The sequence below is a fragment of the Anas platyrhynchos genome, chromosome 1 (assembly GCF_047663525.1).
Source record: "Anas platyrhynchos isolate ZD024472 breed Pekin duck chromosome 1, IASCAAS_PekinDuck_T2T, whole genome shotgun sequence".
NCBI classification, from domain to species: domain Eukaryota; kingdom Metazoa; phylum Chordata; class Aves; order Anseriformes; family Anatidae; genus Anas; species Anas platyrhynchos.
Genome location: NC_092587.1, coordinates 28335047 through 28359771, shown reverse-complemented (window position 1 = coordinate 28359771; position 24725 = coordinate 28335047). Strand labels below are relative to the sequence as shown.

Here is a 24725-nt window from a genome sequence, read left to right as displayed (position 1 = left end):
ATCTCTAAGTGGCAGTAGTGAGGTTTTATAATACTGAATAGCAGAAGAAGCTGTGGAAGGTGGGGGCTTTTTTGGTTTTGACTGCAAAAGCAAACAGGGACTGGGTACAACACAAAAAGAAGAATATTAAAGAAAGGTATGCTAAAGTCTAATGCCATTTAGCATGAGAATGGCATAAAAAATGTAGGATAGAAGACATCTGTGATGTCTCTTTGTGTGTATATTACTGAGGATTCCTCTCAAAAGCATACAAGTATACAAATATTCACGTTTTCTGTAGTTGTAAGGATGCCTGTAAAAGAATTACCTGTTTCATGTTATCTCTGGAAATGGTTCATTTTTAATGGTAATGCTTTAAATAATGAATCACTTCCAGGGCTGGGAGTAAGCAAAAGCATTTTCCATTTGGTTATTCATTCTCTTTATTTGCAGAGGCCATGTAGGAATTCAAATTAAATGAATGTAAAGTGGCTGTCTTCTAAGATGGAAAAATGTAAAAAAAGCCATATAAAATTATTCTTTTTATGGCTTGAGAAGACATATATCCATATTGAAATAATACAAAATCTGTCTATTTTTCTGCGGCTATTGTACTTTTTTTCCCTTCTGATGTGAGCCTGAGAAAAAATTAGATTTACTTTCCCAGTACAGCTTGAAATTAAATATTAAATAGCTGATTTACCAGGAAATGTAAGGTGTTTCCAAACAGTCTCCTTTTGCTTGAAACAAATTTATTGCAGGAACAGAAAAATGCATATTAGTCATCAAAAGCTGTTTATAGATGAGTTTAAAGTGCTATCAACTAAATGATTCTCATCATGTAGACTACATTCCAGACCAATAATGCAGAAGAGAATTAGTGGAGGATGGATTAAATAGCCAGAGGTAACTGAAAATGAGGAACAGTAATAATTTGCATTTGGCTTGTGACATAAATCCAATATAAAGGTTTGTATTTTCTAACTTGGTGTCATCCAAATCTCACTTTTGCTACTGAGGCCAAAATTCAAAAAGTGACTGCTTATTTTAGATATCTGTTTGATGGAGGCCAAGTCTGATCCTAAATATGTTAGGTTTTTAAGCTTGGAAATAATCCTGACTTTGAATGCTACTGTATAATGCAGCCTCCTAGTCTGAGGAGAGAAAGCTGATTTTTTTATTTTATTTTATTATTATTTTTTTTTAATGGGTGAGGCATGAATGGTGTGTCTGGACTGAGGGTGGATGTCCTCTGCACTGCAACTCAAGGTCCTTCTTCCTCAGCCCTTCACGTCGAGGGATCTGCTCAATGGCACAGCAGTTTCCTTCCAGCCTCTCTATCCAGACTGACCTAAACTGCTGCCACTTGGCCTTAAGCTTCACCTAATCCTGCTTCATGGAGTTGGCCTAATAAGGACATTAAGTGGGGACACTTAATATGTGTCTTGAGTGGGTAAGGATGTGTAATAAACACTCAACTTTCCAGTCTAGGCAATATCGTTGAAATTCTGGGTATGCACAGTATTGGTATTACTGATAATTTTTCATCATCACCACAAACACAAAAAAGCAGGTGTTGACAGCCTTATGAAGGAGGCAGGCATAGCTTTGAGGCCTACACCACTGAAATTCATTGCTTTGGCTCCACAGAAGTCCCATGTCAGGTGCCAAGATACTTTGTAGATCTGGGCACCAGCACTTTCCCCAAGGTCCCACAGGAAACCTGGGTGAGTTTTTTGGGTGTGGGTTCAGCAGGGAATTTAATCTAGCTCTACACCTGAGACTAAGCCTCCAAAATGCACAACCCTCTGCTTTAATTCTGCGTTCAGCAGTCACTTGTTAGAATATCAGGATTTCCAGATTTTGGATACTGTCTTTTGTACTGAACTGAAAGCTACATTACCTGTACAGTACTACTGTAAATTTACAGCTTGCAGAGCTTGTTGAAATCTTTTGGGATAAAAGGTCTTGTATAAATGCAGGTGTTTTATTAGTACACCAGGGAAAAAACACCGAACTACTGAGTAAATATCTGCAGGGTGATAAGAAAAGGTGAACTGTCACCGCCCGTCAGACCAGGACAGTTACAAATGACCTGAAAGAGATACTTTGAGGGCAACAGCAGATGCTTTAAAACTGGATGAAACACTGAAAACAGACACTTGGACCCTTTTGTTTTATAGGGCCTTTTTTAAGTATGGGAGTGAAAACACTAAAAGGATGACAAGCTTTTTCCTTCCTCAGAATCCTGTTGGCAAAGGAGAATTAAACCTTTAGAACGAAATAGTTTGTCCTAATGGCAGGGGAAGAGGAGCCAAGGGCTGATATGCAACAGAGAACCCATTAAAGGTGTCTGGGATTGCAGGAATGTTTGGGAATAGAGGCAAAGCAGGTGGTTGAGGGCTGGGATAGCTTTGTAGGCTGCAAATTATAAATTGTCCTTTGTGGTTTTGCCATCTAATACCTCTATTCAAAATTGCATTGGTTGTAAGTAAATTAGATAAGGATATAGCATCTACTATTGTGACAACGTTTTCTTGTGGAGGCCAAACCTCTCTCATCAACAAAAAGCTTTGCCAGAATTGCTATTATATTTAATGAACCAGAAAATAATATACAGCCAGGTTAATATTCTTCCAAAACTTCTATTAGAGGCCACAGACAGGGGAAAGGACACTGTATTAGTGACATGTTGCAGGAGGTCAATTACTGTGCAAATTCATTTCACCTGGTAATATTTAGTGCTCAAACTTTCATCTGGCTTGCTTGGATTGGAAGGCAGCCTGCATGGGAAATGCCCTGTAAAAGCAAGGTTGCTTTCAGTGGGTTACTGCATTAAAAATGTTATCTTTTGCATTTTTGTCATTTACAAGCTAACAAATGGTGACAGCTCTGCCGTTTTAGTCATAATAACCTGTTGTCCACACCTTAACACCCTCCTCCCTAAGGACTAAGTTATTTTAATAGAGAAATTTAATTAGGATTTTTCCCCATCCTCATTTTTGCAAGCTGGTGCACTTCTAGACTTGGTGCTGAAATATAATGGAAAAATGCAGTTTCCCCAGGAATTGTTTCTTGACTAGATGTGATAAATATGAAATGTTTTAGGACAGTTTGTTCTAATGAGGCTAGAAACTAGTTCTACTGATACGAATGATTGAGGTAGGATATGATAAACATAAGGTTCAGATAAGCACCAAGACTGTAAGGTGATTATCTAACCTGACCTTCTCTCTTTCTCTTGTCCACCTGGCACTGCAGAGCAGTGACAGCAGCCGAGTCATGGGATCCTTTCTTTAATTTAGACTGCCTGTCCTTAAAAGCTTTTGCCAGAGGAACAAGTGTAGAACCACTCACTCCAACAGGGCCCAGCACTGAGGCACCACAGTCCCTAACCCTTCCTGTACACATGCCACCAAGCCACCAACGACTTGTGGTAGGGTCACTCTTTCAGCAGCCTTTCTGCTGGCCTGTATCAGGCTGATCTGTCAGCAAAATGAATTTTTCCTTCCCAGATGGGATTAAACAGTAGCCCCAAATAAAACAGTTCTTTTAGTCTTTCAAGCCAAATAGTCTTTTCATGACTTTCTTTTAAGTGCTGCTGTGGGCTTCCCTAAATCTTGATTAGCTTTTCAGCATTCACCAGGACAGAAACTGGTCACAGTTATCTGGTGGCAGTCACATCAATACCCAATGTGGAGTGACACAGCCCCTTTACTACTGTTCACACTGTTTTATTTGTGCACTGAAGGGTTTCATTTGGCTCCTTCAGCCACACTTGTGCACCAGGAGCCTACATTTGGCTGATATCTACCAGGACATCAAGTCATCCTTGCAATGACTGCTGGTTAGCATGCAGTTCCTGTTCTTCAAAGAACAGCTTCAGCTGAAGAAAGATGAGAAAGATGCATACTGTTTGTTTGTGCCTGGTCAAAAGCACAATCTGAATTGTATCAGTGATCTGTCAGCCCCATTATTCACTGCCTCCTCAATTTCTGTAAACTTTCTCAATCATGATTTTTTTTTTTCTTCCAGGTCACTGATAAAAAAAAAACAAAATCATCTGAGGCCAAGAACAAATCCTTGAAAGCCCCCATTAAAAAAATCCTATTTGATGCAGATTCCCCATCTACTGTTTCAGGCTGAGTTCTGTCACTTACCTAGTTTTCAATGGCTTTAATCAGTTATTTTTGTATCCTGTTTCTGAAGCAGAAAGTTGTACAGGTCTAGGTCAAATGATGCACAGAAGTCTAAGTACGTTATATCATCAATATTGCTTTTAACAATTAACATTTGTAATTTAATCAGAAATATTGAAATCTCTATTTATAGGTTAATTCAAACTTTTTTGATTGGCACTAATCATTCATTAACCATTCCTTAATCCTATCACGAATCCCATTATTAGGACAATTTTTGTGTGTTTTTTTTTTTTGGTTTTTTTTTTTTTTCCCCCAACTGTTTATCTGCTCTGATATCGATACCAGGAAAATCAGTTTGTATCTTGAGTAAATCTTTAGAAGCATAAATGCTTTTTGCAGACACTGGTCCAAGATTATCAGCAACAATGCAACAATACAGGAGTCTGTTTATCAGGAAGGCAATACCTCTGAGCAAAGACGTATATTCACTGGGCTATAACATCAAGTTCTACCATGTTTGCTTTCTTTTTGGTTTCATCAGTCTCACAGCACTGATCAAACAATGATTCCATTTCAACAGATTATATCGTAGTCCAGTGGCATGAAACAACTGAAGGTTTGAATTCCTTCAGCCTGAGGAGGGATTGAATTATCAGATCTCTAATCATTCCCAGAGTCCTGTTTTAAAATCCTCAGGAGAGGATTCTGTGTTCTGGATCTTGACTGGACAGGAAAGCCTCCAGGTGCTGAAGGTCAGAAGAGGGTTTCTGTGCCCATTGTATCTTACTAGTGAGCTTTTATTTACTTTGTTTAGTTTGTAGACCTTCTGGGTTGCACTCTGAGTAGGTGCCCCTTTCTCGTTACTTTGATATAACCTCCAAGGGTATGTTGCCACTCCACTGAATCAACATGTATGACATAGCTGCCTTATATTCAGGCTTTCCAGTGTCTGAATTACAGGCATCTCGATAGTCATTTTTGTTCTCTACTTCATATTATTGAAGTCAAGGGTAAAGAGTCATTCAGTTTACTGGCAGTATGCCTGGATGATAGTCTGAATCCCCAACTGTATATTGATTTCACTAATACCAAAGGACTTACAATGAATAAGGACTCGCTCTTAGCCTATATTTTGTAAATATTTAAATAATTGTTCTATCTTTTCTAAACATTGCCATTCTATTTATAAAGAAAAGTTGTAAGTTGTTTTGTATGGAGTTATTATTAATCTTTCATCTCATGTCACTTAAGTGTTGCATGCCCATATTTCCTAGTCAAATGAAAGTATAATTTAATAACTATACTTAAAATTGTACTTAATTCTTATGTGTGTTGGGGATCTCAAGATTAAATTCAGTGGGGCCAATTCAATTAGATATACTGTAGACCTCAGTGAAGATGCCAGCTTCTGAAGACCATAGTTATTAATCACTATGAGCCACATCATGTCCTCTGAGTTAGCTAAATACATACACAGAGCTGGAGTTAAACTGATATCCTTGAGGACAAGACCTTCAGCTCCTTTAAATATTAGATGATGATAACAATGCTATCACTTAGAAAGCCTGACTTAAGAAGACAAATTTGACTATACAAAGCTATCAATGAATGCTTTAAAGATTTTATATCTGAAAGTATTTAAAGTAGAAATGATCCTAAAGATCTCAAGTAAAAAAGCTGTCATCCACTAAAATGTGTCTGGATGATATAGAAATACTTGTATAATCAATGCAAATAAACAAAGTAAGTCCCGTGGTGATTTCTGATCACTGTTTTCTACTTTGTCATTTATTTACTTATTTTTTCTGTAAGGACACTCACAAATAATAAGTTTATCCCTTCTACATTGCATCTGTACACTGAATATACAGGGCTTTGCACAGGGAGCATGGGAGGCAAAGAGCTCTTCATCTTCCCATCTGGTGTTTTAAGATTAATTACTTACAAAAGAGTGAATTAAGTAAACTTTTGAATGCTGTATAGGAAATTTAGATTTTCTAATAAAATATTGAAATGAAAAACAAACATCTCAGATTTCTGTGATCTATTTCTACTTTCAGGAAGGTATGAATGGACAAATCTGCTTCATAAATTATCTTCCAAGAGCGGCCCTAATCCATGATCCTAAATTAAAATCCTATCTCACATCCAACCAGGACATGTTTTCTGAAAACTTTTTATTCCAAGTTTTTACAGTGAAGAGCAAAACTTACTTGAATTCCAGCTTCTGCCTCATAAATTTTACAATCTCATGTTTTGGAAAAGCCAGTTTTAAAGGGAAAACCAGTCTTTCATGCACAGATACACAAATCAGCCAAGCTGACCCCATGTTATCTGTTTGGATCTGAAGTGAAATTAAACATGTTATTAAACTGTTAAACACTTGCACTACAGATGAAGTCTGATAACTGTTACTTTCTATTATACACTGCAACGTTAGCATCAGTATTTCATAACTAGCCTCATAGGATAAAATATATAATCATTTCTCTTCACTTTTTGCATAGTGGTCAACTCTATAAAACACTCAAACATGTATTTGAATACAGTAGTGCCAAACTGGATTTTATTCCCAAAAGAATGGAGAGAGGACAATAGAATTTGTGTTATCATTTACTTTGAATATCCTTCCCCATATATGTACCAGTCCTGCAAACATTCATGTGCATAATTAATTGTTTGCATTGCAGAGGTACCGCTGAGGCTAACTAAAGCTGTACTTGACATTTTTACATTTTAGTATTCTAAATTCAGTTTATGAGATGCCTTCAGAATTTCCCATTGTTTGTAGAAGCTTACTCTGCTGCCTGCTTGTTATTAGCAGGATAGAAAAAAAAGAAAAGATTGTTATGCAACTTCTTCCTTTCTTCATGATACATTTGGGTTTCATTCAGTGTGCCCCAAAACCTTGGGGAAAATCTCTCTGGCTTAAACAGCTACTAGATCAAGCCCTGAGTGAATCATCCAGGAGCTCTGTTTCTATGATCAGACGTTCACTCACCAGGGGATGGCTGTTTCCCTTTTCTTGCCATTTCTGTTTGTTGCAATCCATTCCCCTTAGTCTACTGGTATTCAAATAACCTTTCTTTCAACTACAACAACACAAGTCATTTACTCCCAAGTCATTATTTCAGCTCTTTTCATTGGCAGCTACTATCCTGATGATGTTGAATTGCACTACGAATTCCTCTCGGGAGGAATAGCCCCATGCATCGGCACAGGCTGAGGGCTGGCTGTAAAGCAGCTTCGTGGAAAAGGCGCTTGGTGTCCTGGTGGACCCCAAATTGAACACAGGCCAGCAATGTGTCCCTCTGGCAAAAAAAGCCTACAGCATCTGGTCACCAGGTCAAGCGCTGGCATCCCTACCCTCTGCTCAGTGCCAACAAGATCCATCTGGAGTGCTGGGTCCAGTGCTGGACCACTCGGTACAACAGAGACAAAGCCACACTGCAGTGAGTCCAGAAAAGGACCACAAAGAAAATTAAGGGCTTTGTCCACCTGACATATGGGAAGAGGCTGAGAGCAGAAACTGATGAGCTGGGACTGCTTAAGGAGGGTCCTTATTGGCGTGAATAAATGCCCGGCTGGGGAATTAAAGAAGACAGGTCCTCCCATCTTCAGTGGCAGGACGAGAGAAAACAGGCACAAATCAGAAAACAGAAAATACCTGTTAAAAATGAGAGAAAAAAAATCTTTATTGCGAGTGCTTACTCGAGCAAATTGCCCTAACAGGTTGTGGACTGTCCAGCCTTGCAAGCACTCAGAAGCTGACTGGATGTGGCCATGAACAACCTGTTCTACCTGACCCTCTGCTGAGCTGGTGTTTAGACTAGATGATCTCCACGTCTTTTCCAACCTCAGCTTTTCCATGATTCTGTTTAGCTGAAACATACTGTGTTGGGAAGCTGGTGTTGCAATGTGGTTCTTACATCCTTGAATCCAATTCTGTACACATGTATTACTGACAATAATATCTGCTATCAGAAGGATCAGCAACGATAAGCTGTTGCTGGTTATAGGTTGTGTTTGCAAGATTAGGCCTTTAATAAATTCAAGAAATTCACTTCTATCAAGCCCAAGCTTTCAATTACGTGTTGTAGATTGTTCTTTAACAGAGCTCAGTACAGGACTGCATTCTATATACACTTCACTGGTTAGACAGGTTTGATGGAAGGAGGGAATCAATAATTTATGTTCTTTTAAAAATATGCATAAGTACATCACAGAGAATATCAAAACTTCAGGGAAAGGTGATATTATTATTTAATGCCTTGTTGATGAGGTTTATTTTGGTAAGCTCTTGACAGCACAAGGTAACATATCATCTTTGCATTGACACAAACACTACCAAAATGTGAAAGGATGCCTAGCAGTAAAAGATCTGCATCTAAAATAGATTTTTGAGAGAGCAAATTATTTTTTTCCTTCCCAATAGCTTGTTGATTTTTCTTTGTTAGAATTCTGCCAAGACCTCTGAGCAAAATTAAAAAGCATTTTTGTTATTATGTGCCATTCTCTCCAGGTCTGTTCTAAATTCTCAATTTCTTTCTGCCTTCCATTCACTGTTGAAAAATGTTTGTTGGTATTTGTGACGGGGATGAATGTCTTTATATTTCCATTGCTTTTGCAGTATAGCTGCTTTCATTACTCATTGCACTGTGCTATTCATTTTTACATTGGAGACCAAGGCCTTTTTCTATTTTTCTCCTTTATGTCCTTTGTTTGGCTTGTGATGAGAGTGATTCAGAATGCTCCAGAGGGCAGTGTTGTGCTGAAAGCCTCGGTTCTGTGGGCTTTGCCTGGATACTTTTTGGGCATCAGGAGGCTGAATGTTATTTATTCACACGCAGAATTGCTTAAATGACCTTAAGTCTTAATTCCACGATGGCCTTGGATTTACACATTTTATGACTGGGGTCCTTGCAACAAACAAATTAATTGTGCTTGTGCACATAATATGATCTTCAAGGTTTTTCAAATGCTGAGTTAGATGGAGTCAATTAAAAAAATACAATTAAAAAATCACAGTCATCTTAAATAACAACGTGCTAGCTTCACCAAACAGGCTTAATGGTTTGGAATATTAATTTCCCTGCTTGTGTCACATGGGGGAAAGGGAAGAGAGAAATCATCCCAATGAGGGTGCGAGACAACGCTGTTCCCATCCTCCCCTGGGAGTTCTGTGAAGGAGAAGCATTTCACAGAGAGGCTGCAGGGAAAGCACTAAATCACACATCTCCTACAACTATGGCTTCCCATACTCTCCTTCTGCCTTGTCCTGCCCTTGGGGTATGCACCAGCATTGATAGCTGGCCTGGAAGAGACGGGATCACTGGGTCCAATTGTCACTGATTCCCATACTCCTTAAGAGCTTTCTGGCTGCATTTATCTTATTTTTAAGTAATTTTCAAATTCCTCTGTAAACCAAAGACACCTTGACTGTGTCTAAACTGACCTAATTTAAAGGATGCCTACTAATGAAAGGTTACATTGCAGCAGTCTCCCACTGAACCCAATGTGCCTGCCTGCCCACGCTCCTTTCCCCAAAACCCCAATGACTACTGCAGCCTCTCCACATCACCTCTCTGAGCATCCGTGCTGCTCCCAGGGACCCTCCCTGCTTTCAGTAAAATTTCTGATACCTGTGTATCCACACTGGAAACCGCTTTCCATTTCTTTCTTCTGCGGCAGTTCCACCCTTTGCCCACCTTGCAGTGCCCACGGCACCCCGAGTCCCTCAGAGAGCTCCTGCTGCACGGTGTGCTGCTTGGCTTAGAGGCCTGAGCAAAGACAACAAAGCTGTGCATCCTCACTGGCTGGGGTGCTCATCCCACCTCAGTTCCCGAGGACAGAAGCACTTGCTCACCCCCTCATACCACTGAACTCCCCACAGCACAGCCTGAAGCCACCAGAGGGACCCCAGAACACCTGGCTGTTTGTGTAGGAGGTGCTGTGGGGTGGTCACTGCGAGCTGGAGGACCTGCAGTGAACGGAACAAGGGTCATGGAGCACTGTTGTGCCTCAGCTTGCTCTTGAGCCTGCCTAACACTGAAAGACAAAGAAGGATTGAAGACCAGATCCTGTAAATGCTTACAGATTTAAGGAGTCTTTGCAGGGAAAGCCAGCAAATTGTCCCCTGGGAATGAGCTCTGCCCTCCCACAAGACACCTGGAAGCAAGCACAGGGGCACCAAACTGCTCAAGACATGGATTTACATTCACTTAATTTTTGTTGAACAGGGACATATGAGTTCTGCTGTTGTTGCCCTCCAAGAACATAATGTTCCATGCATGGAGAAACTGTAGGAGGAGAAAGGAAAAAATGGGCAGAGGGTGGGGTGGTACTTGTGCAGAAGAAGTGGTGAAAGGCCCATGGCCAGAACAGAAATACCTAACACCTGTACCTCTGGTATCTACAAGTCTGCATTTTCTTCACCTGAGTGCTGGCAGAAGTTTCTGCCTTGTGGAACTACTAAAATCCATGTGGATTTTGATGATCTGCTAGAAGGTAGGGCCATTTCCTCCCACGCTGTGACATGGGTGCCTGCGAGAGCCTCACTGGCAGAAGCAGCTACTGAGGGGCTGCTCAGAAGTGCCCATGAGCAAAGGAGGCTTTCAGCATGCTCATGAGCGTGTGAGAAATACATCACTCTTTAAACTGCTTGTACAGCAGAGGGAGGGTTTGCTATTAGCTCTCTTGATAAACATATCTCCAGATTCGTGACTTGAAGAGAGTGATGAGCTCCGTGCTGAGAAAAGGGAGGGGAAAAGAAAATATTGCCATCTGCTTGTGTAGAAGTTTAAATCCATGCACCAGCCCTTCTGCACAGATAGAGAGGGATGATTCTTCCCTTTCTGCTAGATGCAGCCTTGAGAGTGCGGCAGTGTTCCTGCAGAGAGACCTGAAGAAAGACTGAAGGGGTATTGACAGCTTCAAACCTCAGGTTCTGCTTTAGGTGCCTACTTCGAAAGCCTGCAGCATTCAGAGAACCTCTCTCCAAGCCTATCAGTCAAACCATCAGCCTGTCTGCTGAAGCTCCACGGACAGCCGAGGGGGCCTAGGCTGCTTGCACAGCCTCCCAGGGGACACAGGCAGCATCCACAGCAGTACTGTTCCCATAGGGTCAGCACACACAACCTGGGCTTTGCAGGTTTGGGATCTAGCATCAGATCAGCGTGACTGGGTTTCAAATATTAAGATGTTAGGTGTCGCTGAAATCCACTGAACTGATGACGGTACTGCTGCCTGGCAAAAGTAAATAAAAAAAAAAATGAAATCAGGTAACAATATTTGTTTTTATTTATAATATTTTTGGTAACCCAGATACGGAATTGCCCAGACAACTGTACCTTCATCATGTGTAACTGCCAGCTTGCATTTTTGCAGGCATATCTACCCTGACAAAGGCTTTTAATATTTAAAATCATGCAGATTATCTATTCAGCCCTCAGAAAACTCATTGTGATGAATTCGGTATCTCAGTTTCAGGCACTTCAACTGCTGACACCTTTCTTCAGGCTACAGAGAGACTTTATTAATTGTACTAAAAATCCTGTGCAAACATTTAAAAATATTATTTAGTACTCAGTAAAATATTTTTTTTTATTTGAGTATGTTACCATCTATCAATGTTGTCATGAGTCTAGATCTCCGAAGTGTTTTTTTTTTTAACTCTCCTTTTAAAATGTATTTTTATTCTAAGAGCCTCTGTTTATGCAAATTTATCAGTCACGTCTACTCAGAAATGCTTATATCATATCTGAGGTCAGGAATTCAGCTGTATTTAAATTATATGCCAGATGGATGGGCAATGCATACATTTCAGTTCTTTGACAACTTAATGAACATATCTCTTGGCAAGATGAGGTTATCTGAACATCCCAAATCATCTGTCACAGTTGTCTCCAAACTTTTGGGCTGCAGTCTACCGTCAGCAATGAAAGCTGACCACCACACTGTCTCGTCAACTTTTAGCTGAAAAGGCTTTAACAACTATTTCCTTGCCTAGGGTAGCTATGGGCTTCTTATCATGGCCTTGTCAATTACAGGGGGTAAATCCTGATTTGTAATGAGTTTCAGAAATCTGGAAACATTAGCTCATTAATTCTCTCATCCTTCAAGTAAGTTATATTATTAGCCATTTTGTTCAACTGGCACATTATGCAGAAAAAATGCTTGGGGAAAAAAGAAACAAAAACAACAACAACAACAAATACATTTTCAAGCTGACCAATAATCTGGCTATCTAACTTTTGTATCCTGAAACACTGCTTGGCCTAATCAGTAAGAAGAGGTTAGAAAACAGCTTTTTTTCACATAATATTTTGAGTTTCTCAAGAAGGAAAAATCTGAAAAGATGTTGAAATTTCCTGCAGGAGGCCAAGACTTGGCACAACGTGCTAAACAAAACATTTTTCATCAGTTTTACCACCTACACACCTAGCACACTAACATAATCTGTACTTATTAGTGCTGCATTGCCTTGGAAATTGGTCACCTAGTGTCTTACACTAGGAGCCCCAATTGTCCTTGGAATGCTTAAAATTAACTGGGGATAACTGGAAAGTTGGCCTGTATAAATCATCCAAGGTCACCCATGCAATGATGTTAGCAGCAAAGCTGCAATGAGAACCTGGAAGTTACTGGCTTTCATCCTAATGGTCACTTCACCAGACCAAGATACCACCATTATGGGAGATAATGATAATAAAACACTGCAGTGCTCTCAAATTGCACAGGAGCTGCACTTTCACTGTTCAGAAAAGCTATCATTCAGTCTGAAAGTTATCAAAATTGCTGGCCCAACATACTCTAAATACAGAGTGTCACTTATGAAGAACATGTAGTTTTTCTTAGTAGAGTAACATTACAAAAAGAGAAAGAAAAAGAACATGGAAGTAGAACAGAAAATCCTGTTATAATGTTAAAAAGGAATGAATGGAAAATGATGGATATTATTCTGCTTTTCTTCAAGCTCCTGCTGAACTTGGGTATAATAGAGGCTACAAGACACTGGGACCACTGCTGCCACACTGGGACCACAGCAGTTACACAAGCACTAGCACCACTGCTGCCTAGACATCACTGATGTTGGAAACCCTTGGCATTGCTTTATTTGCCATGGGTTAGCACAAAGTCATTGGTAAGGGGAACCTCGAAGAGACTACAGCAACCTGCTCCTGTCTAGGTGACCCTCATTCCTGGCTCTTCACTTCTTTCACCCTCCCACTCCCTAGCTAATGCCACCCCCCTTTCTCCTCAGCCTTTCCGTTTTTGCCTGAGTGCTTCTCCTCCTGTGACCTCAAATGCACATCTACTTTCTTTGATTCATGGACAATCAACCAAATCTGGTCATTCTTCCAGCCTTTCTTTCAGATAGCCTCACCTCCCATCCCTCCTTTGAATATCCAGACCTGTCCTTCAGTCACTCTTGCTGGCTTCATCAGCTTCTTGCTGTCCTCTGACTCCTCCTGTAACAATTCAGGGGTAATGTAGCCTCTTCCTTAATTTGCAAACAAAAACAAGCAAGCAAACAAAAAAAGCTGGACTTCCATATTCCACTTACTTTGGCAACTACCCTGCTATCTTATTCTACCTCTGCTTTTTAAGCTCCTTGGCTGCAGTCAGTACCTGGTGTCAATCTCCTTGGCTTTCCCCAGCTGTTTTCATTGAGCCTTACTTTCAACACGACCTCTAATGACCTCTTCCTACCTAATGCTGTGGATCAGCAGTTATTTTCTGTCCCTCATTCAGCTTCACTGCCACTTCTTTCTGCTCTTCTTGGCCTATCATCTTTCTTTCTTTATCGAGAGGTTCTGATCTGCTCATGTTGACAGGCTATCACTGACAATTATCACCGACAATTACATTTTCAGGAAACAGCCTTTGTACTTTCTCCCAAGCTGCTTTTCTCTGCTGAGAACCCATCCCCTTGTTATTTTTCAATCCTTTGAAAACTTCCCTTTTCCATCATCTCTCTCCCTCTCTTCCTTAAAAACATAAAAAATAAAGGAAAAAAAAAAGATAAAAAAAAAGATGGAGTATTGTGGGATCTCTTCTCCCATCATGCTTACCAACAAACACTGTCTCATAATTTCCTTGGAAGCCCACTCGTCTGTACCCATCTTCTGTTATCTTTTAATTGTAAGCTTTTAGACAGAGGCTGCTTTTTCACAGAACCTAATACAAAGAGGTACTTGTCCGTAATGAGGCTATTAAGCAACATGGTTATATAAACACAAATTACAAAGGGAGTTCAGATTTCATTGCAGCAAGCATCATACAAAACCTTGTCATGAAGAAAAGAGAACCAAAATGCTTAAGAATACGGTCAAGGCCTTAAAAATTCCATTCTTAGACATGCTGGGCATGCACAAGTGAATCTGTCATCTTTGGAAATTAAGGTTTATGCACAGCATTCAGACTTCACTGAAAGCAACAGGCATTTTATTACTAAGTTCAATATGGCCAAGGCTTTTCTATCCGTGTCTTATCATACGGACTTTGTGAATATTTGCAAAGAATCAGTCCATTAGAATACACCTAACAATAGCATTTCATAGTTATACTCAATGACTAGGAATTATCTTGACAGCTTGATTTCTAATTTTGCATCAGGTTTGTATGCTAGGTCTGTCAATACCCAGGTACCAAAGCCAATGTTTAATGGATCACAAACACAACTTAAGAAAACATAGCTTGTTTTGTTGCTTTACACAGCCTCTTCTGAACTTTCAATTAATAAATTATTTAGCACTTGTCCTTAGATGGCATGGCTGAGATGTCAATACCACCCAAAGCATCCATATTTACCAAGCCCATTCTGTATGAAAGGGGATGAAGATGTTTGTGTAAGGAAAATGTCAAAGTGGGAAATTAACCTGTTCAGGGGTTTTACAGTAAAATATTGCAATGACTGCTAACATATCAGCATTTATCTGATGCCAAAGGACGAGGATATCCCTGCTGATACTGTTTACCAGTTAGACTTATGGTTCACCTAGTTCAAAGAGGGCAATGGACTCTTTTTGTAACACTGCCTTTAGTTGGTATGCTAATAAGCAAATATAACATGAAATTTTATTCCAAAAGATACAATATTGAATTTTCTCCAATACAAAAGAATACAATAAATCTCATCTTTTGCGACAACATGCCTCTTAGAGGAAGGTCATCTGTATAAAAGAGTGTCCACAAATGGTGTTCTGTCTTTTTGGAGATTTACATTGGGAAGAGACTGAATGCTGATGGGGACCGATCACTTCAGTCCCTTGTGTGCATATATGCTAACTAAGCTGAAATACAAGACTGTCTCAGAGCTGTGGTAAAACCATGAGGGACTTCCACATCTATCTCCATCCTTTTGAAATTCCTCACACAAAGGTTGTACTGAAAAGGATTTGATCTGCCCATTCATTCTCTTTACACACTTCTCTTTTTTTACCTATGAAAACCAGAAACTACTCACAGCAAACACTGAAAGAAAAACAAGCTTCACACATTCGAACAGCATGGACTGCGACCAAATAATCCACCTGGGCTAAATCCCTATGCTGCTGGGTTTAGTGACCAAAACGACCACACCAGCTGCCTGGGGCAGGAACCAACCTATAATGTGTACTACTTCCAGTCTGCTCCTATGGAAAGAGGTGGGGGCAGCAGCATTCCACTCCACCTTGCTGCAGATACCCGTACCAACACACAGGAACTTACAAAAAAAAAAGTCCAAAAGCATTATCTACTCCTATTAGCACAGGTCCCTCACCTTCCTTGCACCTGTTTCTATACTCACTTGTCATGCTCTAGTGTGATGCTCCGTGCCTTCCCCATGGGCTCAAACCCCACTGCTTGGAAGCAACTACACCACAATCCATCAAAGAGCCTGAGAAAAGCCCATAAATACACATACACATTTCCTCTTGAAAGCAATCAAAAGATTAGCTTTGCACATAGAGTACAACACAGATTATGGTTCAAGACCTGCTGTACCATGCTCTCGCTGAGAACTAGTCAAGTAAAGAACATGAACGCTTACATAAATTATCAAGATCTTACAGACTTTATTGAGACAAGTTTCCACAAAAGAGAGGGAATTTCTTCCTTGAGTAGGGATTGCAAGAATATAGCCAAAGTTACAAGGATTACATGTCAAATGGTACTCTATTTTCTTTCTTTTTTTCTTCTTTTTTTTTTATGTCCATCTTGCTGTAGCTTTGACAGAATATGTTAATCAAAATCCTATGGAACTGCATTTAATTGTGTATTTAATTTTCATTTACATAATCATCTTACAAAAGGAGCATTTCTCCTTTGTTCTGGATGTCTTACGATTAAAAGTTGCAATTACCCAAATATGTTATTTTAGGAGCCCCATCACTATCGCTTCTATTGCTCAGTCATTACCATAAATTATTACACAGGAGCTAAATATACATTTCCAGTCTTCATGATGTCCAAACAGTCCTGCAGTCAGAGAGATCGAATGTTCCCTGCGGTGTGCCATAATAATCTGCATTGAGTGTTTTGGATCAAATAGGAGAAATTTCCAAAGCTTAAGGGCCTTAACAGAGAATTCAGGAAACGCATAATTGTAGAGTGCCTTAATTTCAAAAATAGGATTTGTGTGCCTGTAACACAGGAATTGCTTATGGAAATGGGCAAGCACTTACACTGATATATATCTCCATAATCAGTGCAAAGCTACGAATGTTTTACTACTAAATATGTATTGTAAAGACTATACAAACTTGATTAAGCATAAAATCAACTTGTAAGGGGTGGGATATAGTAGAGTGGCAGAGATAGAATATATTTTCCAAAAAATAGAAAATAAAAAATCAAGAGTAAACCAGAAGATCTCAGCCACTGCTGAGGGGGCAACAGGGCATGAAATACCAACCAGCTCACAAAAATGTTTACCTCTGGGCCTCTCCTTCTTCTGTTACTTCTGTTTTGAGAAAACAAATGCATCATCTATCTGCAGCCTATGAATATTGTCTAGGCATTTCTGCTCCCTGCTCAGTTTCACCCATTAACACTCAGGGTATGCACAAATGAAGTCCTACTTAATCTCAGCATGGAAGTGGGTCACAGGCTGGAGGTGGGCCGGTTCCATGGGAGGTGGTTTCACTGAGGGACAGCAGGACTTTAGCTAGCTCGTGAACAGGGGTTAAAACTTTGTTGTATCCTCCAGGCTGCTGCCTAAAGGAGTCATCAGAAATAGGTACCCTGCTCTTAGACTGTCTCAAGAAGCTGATCCTCCAAAATTATTGTAGTGCAAAACTCTATTTTTAGCAATTTCTTCAGTTTGCATAAGAATGATAACATGCCTGAGCATTACAGTTATAGAATGAAAATAAAAGGGGTCTGGAAATGCTGTAGTTGATGGTAGCATGAGAATTCAACCTATGCTGCTTAAATGCATTGGCAAAGCTTGGGCAAGCTGATAGACTAAAACCATGCAGAAAATGCAATACACACATGATAACCTTCTTCTTTGTGAGGATAACCTCAACAAATGTATTTCTGGCTTGCCTTCTCTCCCCTTCAACATGCTTGTTTTCAGAGTTTGCCTTCAAATTCTTAAAGTTGAAATTTTAGCATTCCATGCAAATAGGAGAGAGAATGAACTGGAAGCATGTCATTGAGTTTTGCTTTGTTTGTTTGTTTTCTAAGTGACTGTTTACATTCTTCAACCATAGACCTTGTGGGTTTACTTAAAACATGACAACAATACCATGGATAGGTGGCATAATAGTTGGAAATCAGATGTATCCTTTCAAACTTGGTATTTTTAATTCCACATTACAGAAGAAGCTGTCTTGACTAACACATGAAAGGATGGAAAAAACATCTTTAACTAGATGGCTCTTTTACAAAGGTGAAGTAGACTTTTCCTAAATTAGCACAGGGATAATTTTGAATAATCTCTGGAGACAGTAATTTACCTAATATTTGGAGAAGTTTTATTGTAGCTAATGCAGTTTGTTGACGATTATATCAGACAAATTCTGTTTTCAAATCTCATGCTCATTAAATGTAGTGCATAGTACAAAAGCTGTGATGTGAAGAGTAAGTCTCACTGGACTGTATCAGTCACCTCACTGTCTAATGACTTTTTTTTTTAAATGCATTGGGTACGCAAAATCACTATGTAGTGAAAATCTCAATTATTGCTTTGTTTCCTAAGTATTATGAAACACATGGTCAGCTACATTTATTTTACTTCAAATGGCTTGTTGTTACTTATTTCCTCTTTAGACTATTAAAACTCTGACTTATTTACTGTGGCACTCCTTTGATCATCATATACTTATGTAATTACACAGTTCAGATAAACAAAAAAAAACACCACAAAAACTCTTTGCTATTTATAATGAGCAATCTTTAAAATTCACTTTTTGTTTTGCTTTGTTTTCTGATACCGGCTAGTTACAGACTTTATCCATTTAAATGGACAGCTTCATCGTATCTTTTCTAAATATAAGCATGAGCTATTTTCAGGCCACTCAAGGAAAGTCATGGTGTGTAATATCAAACTCTTTGATTTTTTGCTGGCATATGCATTGCAAAATGTCATCTCATCCTGCTGTTAATGGACACAGCCAGAGAACGCTTATGATCATTACTGATTTAGATCACTGATTTCTTCACACTCAAAATCACTTCAGTAAACAAAAGCAGAGGGCATACACTGAATTTGAGTTTTGAAGAATACTGTCTCTCAGGATGAGACTCCTCTTTTCTCTGAAAAGTCTATCAGATTAGTAGCGTGCACTTCCATAGCTCTCAATGAGTATAAACTGGAGGGAAGTTGTCTATGTGGTATGCAGAACTGTACAGTCAACTCCTGGTTGTCTGTGGGTGTGTAACCCAGGTTGCAGATTAGCAGGGCTATGCTAAAACAAAGCAGAAATAAAAGGAAAAACACCCACCATTTTCCTTTGAATTTCTCCTGCAGCTTTTTAGTTCAGCTTAACTTCATTCCTCAAGAAATGTAATAAACACAGGAAGTCCTTAGAGGCTAGCGTGCATATGCTTTGTATTACCTATGTTTTATGCAAGTTAGTCTACACCATTTCTGTTTTCAATAATTGACAGCTGACTGTGTAACTACGGAAGAGCCTGGCAACCCGTAGTTTTATTCAACATTTGCTAAAAAAACAAGTATTAGTCAAAGTACGTCTTTAATTCACCTCAAAAACCACCAGACTTCCCTTTGACTTTATTTATTAAACCCATGAATAATAGCAGCCTGCTGCAATACTGGGCTCGGATTAATATAAGTAGAATGTTCTCATGCTTGGAAGGCAAAGCACAGACAATACAAGTGAGCAAACTCAATGCACTTAAAAGGAGACGGATACAGCAGGCTGCTCTGCCCTCAAGGCCTGGAGACTGCCTGAAAACCATTGTGTAATAATATTTTAGGGCTATACCAAAAACCTTGCATTAATTTGCTAACTGTCCATTTTATTCATTTAGAGGATCAATGCAACAATAACTGTGGTTTCTTTATGAAGGAGTTGGGAGAGGGGAAATTGCTTCCTGCTGCCCTCTCGCCAGTATGCATTTTTCTCTGCATAACATAGACAGTGACTACTTCATGACCAAAGCCAAAAGGCAAGATAGGCAGTGTGCTAGCCAAGCATCATGCCATAATGGCCCCAGGAGGGCAACTGGAAGGAACCAGTGGCCTCTCTCTGTCTTTAGGAGGGAACCCAGACACTGACAAACCTTGGGAAGCTGCTGTTAGAAACTACTATCGAGGAAAGTGGGCTCCTCTTATCTGCTGTGGAGTGGGGATGGCTGAGATACTTCTTAAGGAGCACTGGAGTAGAAGAAATACAGGACTCAATATATGAAATATTTCACATTGAAGAAGAACTGATGGAGAGGTTGCCAAAGGGCCAGTGGCACAAATAGAGGGCAAGAAAGCAAGAGGGGCAGACAGTCTTTTCTCGAGGGCACCTGTTATTACTCTTTTTTTTTCTTACCCAGGAAAATTACAACTAGCATCACATAACCCATGAGAATCAAAGATCAACGCAGACATAAAACACTGTGATATTCTTTGCTATTCTGAAACAGAAGAGTAACCCACCAGCCCTGCATAAGCTTTGACACCAATTTCACTCCTGTACTAAAATGAGAGCAGAGAGCTTTTCATTCTGTGACACAACCGTGTACTGAGCTGGAAGGAACCTTCTTGCTCTTTGGAATTCATCCCCCAATACATGAGGTTTGATGTGCTGACTAGGATCAAATGGCACCCGTGGCAGAACCTGCAAGCACTGCTTTACTTCATGTCTACATGTAATGAACCTCTCTAAGGTACCGGACATCCTGCGCCAGTGAGTTCCACTGAGTAATAACTTTGCATGGCATGTTACTTCACATGTTGGCTTTTAACTTCACTGCACATCCCCTTGTTCTTTTAACACTGGAGAGAATAAAAGGAATTACATCTGTCACAAGACTTCTTAATGGAACAAGTATAAAAATTCACTTAAGAAAGAGAAAGTCTTCCCCTGTCAGGTAGCAATACACTCGTGTATTTTTCAGTTAGTCAAAGGAATTATGTTCATATCAAAAGAAAAACATTTAGCAAAATATTTGCTTTCAGACTTGTTTACTGTTTATTATTTTAATTTACATCAGTTACTGCTTGCAAAACTTCCAGGGAAATAATTTTAAATTGTTTTTTCCTTTTCCCACTGCATAGTAAATACAGCCTTCTTAGTATTTCAGAAGCATAGTACTATAGAAACGTGAGGGCCTGCTTCTGCTCCAAATGAAGTGAACGGGAAAACGCCAACTGACTTTATTAGGAGCTAGGCCAGGCCCCAAATTTGCAGCTTGTGAAATTTCATAGTTGAAAATTTTCTGGCTAATCCTCAGAACCGACTACTTCTACAACTATAACACTATTTACAACTTTATTTATATGTACTTCTTTATTACAATATGTAATATCAATGTTCCTTGTAAAGGTTACTATTTTATAGAAATTAGACTGAAGTTATTGCCAATCAACCTTTTAATAAACTTAAGTGGGATAACTTTCAGAATTTTTCTCAACGTACGATTCGGTTTTTATGCACTCCTGCTATCTTTGACAATTGCTTAACTACCTTAATTTCCAAGCCTTTTCCGGTGTAGTAAAAAAAGTCCTTTTGGTGGAAGTTTATTGGTCCCGTTTCAAATTACGTTCTGAAACATCCTTGTACTGATGAGGACTCGGTATTTCAGCAAGTTTTCTGTTTCAACACAGTATATTAAGCCATGCCTCTCAACCAATCAACCTCAGTATAAAAGTGTAAGTGAGGTCAAACAGATTGCTCACTAAATCTTTGATCAAGTTGTCTGATCACATATAGACACAACTCTCTGAATTGTTGCATATGTTGTATAATGTTATCATACAAATTTAAGCATTTCCATTATTGACTGCTGCTCGTGTATGTATATATTAACTTGCTGGTCATAAAACTACAACAAAGAACAAGATACACCAATACTGAATTAAGACCTCTAGTCTTGTCTCTCCAAAAAAATTAAGAAAAAAATCAATGTTCTTTACGATCGACTGACTCATGATGTTGTGCTTCAAATATACACATTTTCCAAAATTAAACCGTGAAGTTAATGTCAAATACTGTGTTGTAACTTTAAATATAACTGACATATTAGAACAGATAGATGGGTAATTATGATAAACTACACAATAGTGCTACTGTAGATAATATCATTTATCAATCCTGTGGTCCCCATCATTCATGCATTTACAGTTTGGGAATACAGTGACTGCAAAGGATAATAATTCATAATGGCTACATTCTCAGTACTTCATGCTAGCTCACTAGACAAAATAAAAAAGGTTAATTGTATAACTGGAAAAATGTAAAATTTTATTCCAAGAAAATTAACAAGCTACACAGGTAAATTTTGGCAAATGCAACTTTATATTGAAATCCACACATCTGTATCTTAAAGAAGGAAAGACTCACAGACTCTAATGTATTTCTAAAATACTAAGAAATCATATTATATGCTTTCACAAGTTAAAACTTAAATAATTTAAAACAACCAATACACCAAAATGTGCAGAAAATATAAACAAGACTGTGCCTTCAGTAGAATAAATGCTTCACAAATTGTGCAAGATATCATACTAAGGCTGCGGTCTCCCCATGACAGCTGTCTTAAAATATAAACATACATCAACTGCCTGTGTTTCTCAGAACAAACTAGAAAGGGCGGCACACCTAGAAAAAAATCATATCATCCCAGTGATGTGCATACTGATTTTGGGAACCATTGGAGTAAAAAGGAAAAAAGAGGACTAAGTGATCTCTCATGCACTCCCAAATGACTGACCAGAGTTACTGATTCAATTTTCCTTGCTTATTTGCTTCAATGCTAAACAAAATGGAAGATACTAGATAACCCTTTAAGGCAACATGTGTTTATTCTGTATAATTATAACTGTTCAATTATGACTGGATATTATCATTAACGTTGCCTAACAGACTGATATCTAGCTTTTTAAAAAATATAAATAAGAGTCTATTAAACTTTATACCAAATCAGCAAAACCCACAGAATACAGTTAAATGTTAGTAATTTCACCGTTAAGGAAAATGGTATTTAGAAAGAGTAATATATTTGGGAAAAAGAAAAAAGGAAAAAAAAAAAGAAAGGAAAAAAAAAAGTAAAGTCTAAATCCGAACAAAAATACTGCTTTGGAATGCTCCCCAAAACTTACTCACAAGGCAAACAGATTTGTAAGTGTGATAATCCAATAATGCATGGCACATCTTTAATCAGTTACAGTACTTGAGTCCCCAGTTTTCAGTCTTTGCAAAACAATAATTGTATGAAATGTTTTAAAGGTCTTCAGATGTCTAAAATTAGTTTTATCAACACATTAACCTCATATCAACTTAATTTATTAAGATGTCCAATGCTAATCTTTTTGATGGTCTTATTTTATGTAGTGATATACACAGCATTTAGCACTGATACTTAGCACCTGCTACTTTCATAATCTAGATTTCAACCACATAAAGGAATTCAGGGCAGTAGTTCAGTCCTTTGTTCTTAATTACAAACCTTCAGCAGTGGTCAGCAGGAACATGTTTAGGTTTAAAATAGGATTAGAGGTGAGCTATTGCAAAGACTGCAGAATGTTGCCCAAATCCTTACAACTGCTGACATCCCATTCTTGATTTTCTTCTCAAGACATGGCTACAGGCCACAATTGCTTAGCAGAGAATGGTAGTGTTTCACAAGGCTAAAGATTTACAGATGCTCCCTCATATAACACAGTAAGGTTCCCTTGGTAACCTGGATTTTCTGCAGTAAAGAAGGGTTGTGCTGAAACAGCGCCTCAGCTCCCTGTTGGAGAAAATGCAGACAAAAGGATTGATTCCAGCTTGGGCAAAACTCATCCAGACAGCGGCCGTTAGAAATCCCCCTGGTACTACAGGCCCTCTTGCGAAAACTCTCCAGTAACAGGCTACCAAATAGGGACCCCACAAGGTCAGAAAGAGGAATGTCATGATGTAGAACATTCTGCTGATTCTCTTCTCCATTTTGAACTCGTCTAAAACCAGTAGCCTTCTCCTGCCTGTGGTGTTCGCGTTTTGCCTGATTCCCAACAAGGTTGGCGGTGTGGGACCCCTTCCAAATCCAGCCAGCCAATTAGCAGCCGCTTGACCGCTCGCTCCAGGACCATGGAAAGTCCAGTTCTGGCTCACTGCTGCAACAAACTGGACTGGCTTCATTTTCCTGCGGTCGTGAACAAAAAATATCAGCTTGAGGTAGACAAGCTGTGTGGCTAGGAGGATGAGGGCAAGAAGAAGCATAAATCCCAAAGAATCATTAGCCCTGAAGGAACGATGCTGGAAAGTGCATTGGTCTTCCTCCCTAATGAACGAGTAGGTGCCCACATCTAAAACTGGGGGGAAAGCCATGGCTACAGAGAGGGTCCACACCATACAGATAACGGCCAAACAAGTCCAGAAGGTCAGCCTTTTTGTATAAAAACGGTGGTGGGCAATAGCTAGGTATCTGGTGACGCTTATGCAGAACAACATGAAAGCAGTGTGAAAGCAGGACAAAACCCCCAAAAAGGCAATCACTTTGCAAGTAAGAGTCCCATACGTCCAAGTAGAGCCATTTTTTACAGAGGTGAAAACAAATGGGAAACAAATTGCAGATCTGAGGATATCTGAGCAGCAAAGATCCAACAGGAAGTAGTAAGGAGCTCTATGCAAGGTCTTATCTTTGACTAGCAAAATGGAGATCAGAAGGTTACCCACCACACTGACTCCTATTATGAAACCCAGTGAAGTCAGTTTCAGAAAAGCTGTTAAAGGAGAGAGATTTTGTAAAATGTTGTCAGCTGCATGGCTGTAGTTCGCCATAGATGGATGGATGATATGTATATTGCCTCAGTCAAGTCTCATGATCTATATATAAGAACAAGGAAAAAATAGATCCATACATCTTACTGAAAATGTAATCCACAAACAGAACTGATCTGGTGTCTAGTCATACAGTACATCCTCTTCTTTCTGATTTGTCATGCCATCAAAATAT

At 39.2% G+C, this 24725-nt stretch overlaps 1 protein-coding gene across 4 annotated transcripts in view; it reads right to left on the bottom strand.

Moving 5' to 3' along the window:
- Positions 1-24725, bottom strand: part of GPR85 (G protein-coupled receptor 85) — a 44184-nt gene that overhangs the window by 16899 nt on the left and 2560 nt on the right. For all 4 annotated transcript variants that reach the window (XR_005266823.2, XM_038181633.2, XM_027457434.3 and 1 more), the window contains exon 2: positions 1-24725. This exon is cut by the window's left edge. Coding sequence is in view for 3 of the 4 variants with exons in the window: in XM_038181633.2 (XP_038037561.1) it covers positions 23438-24550 (1113 nt within the window). In the remaining variant the exon portion in view is untranslated.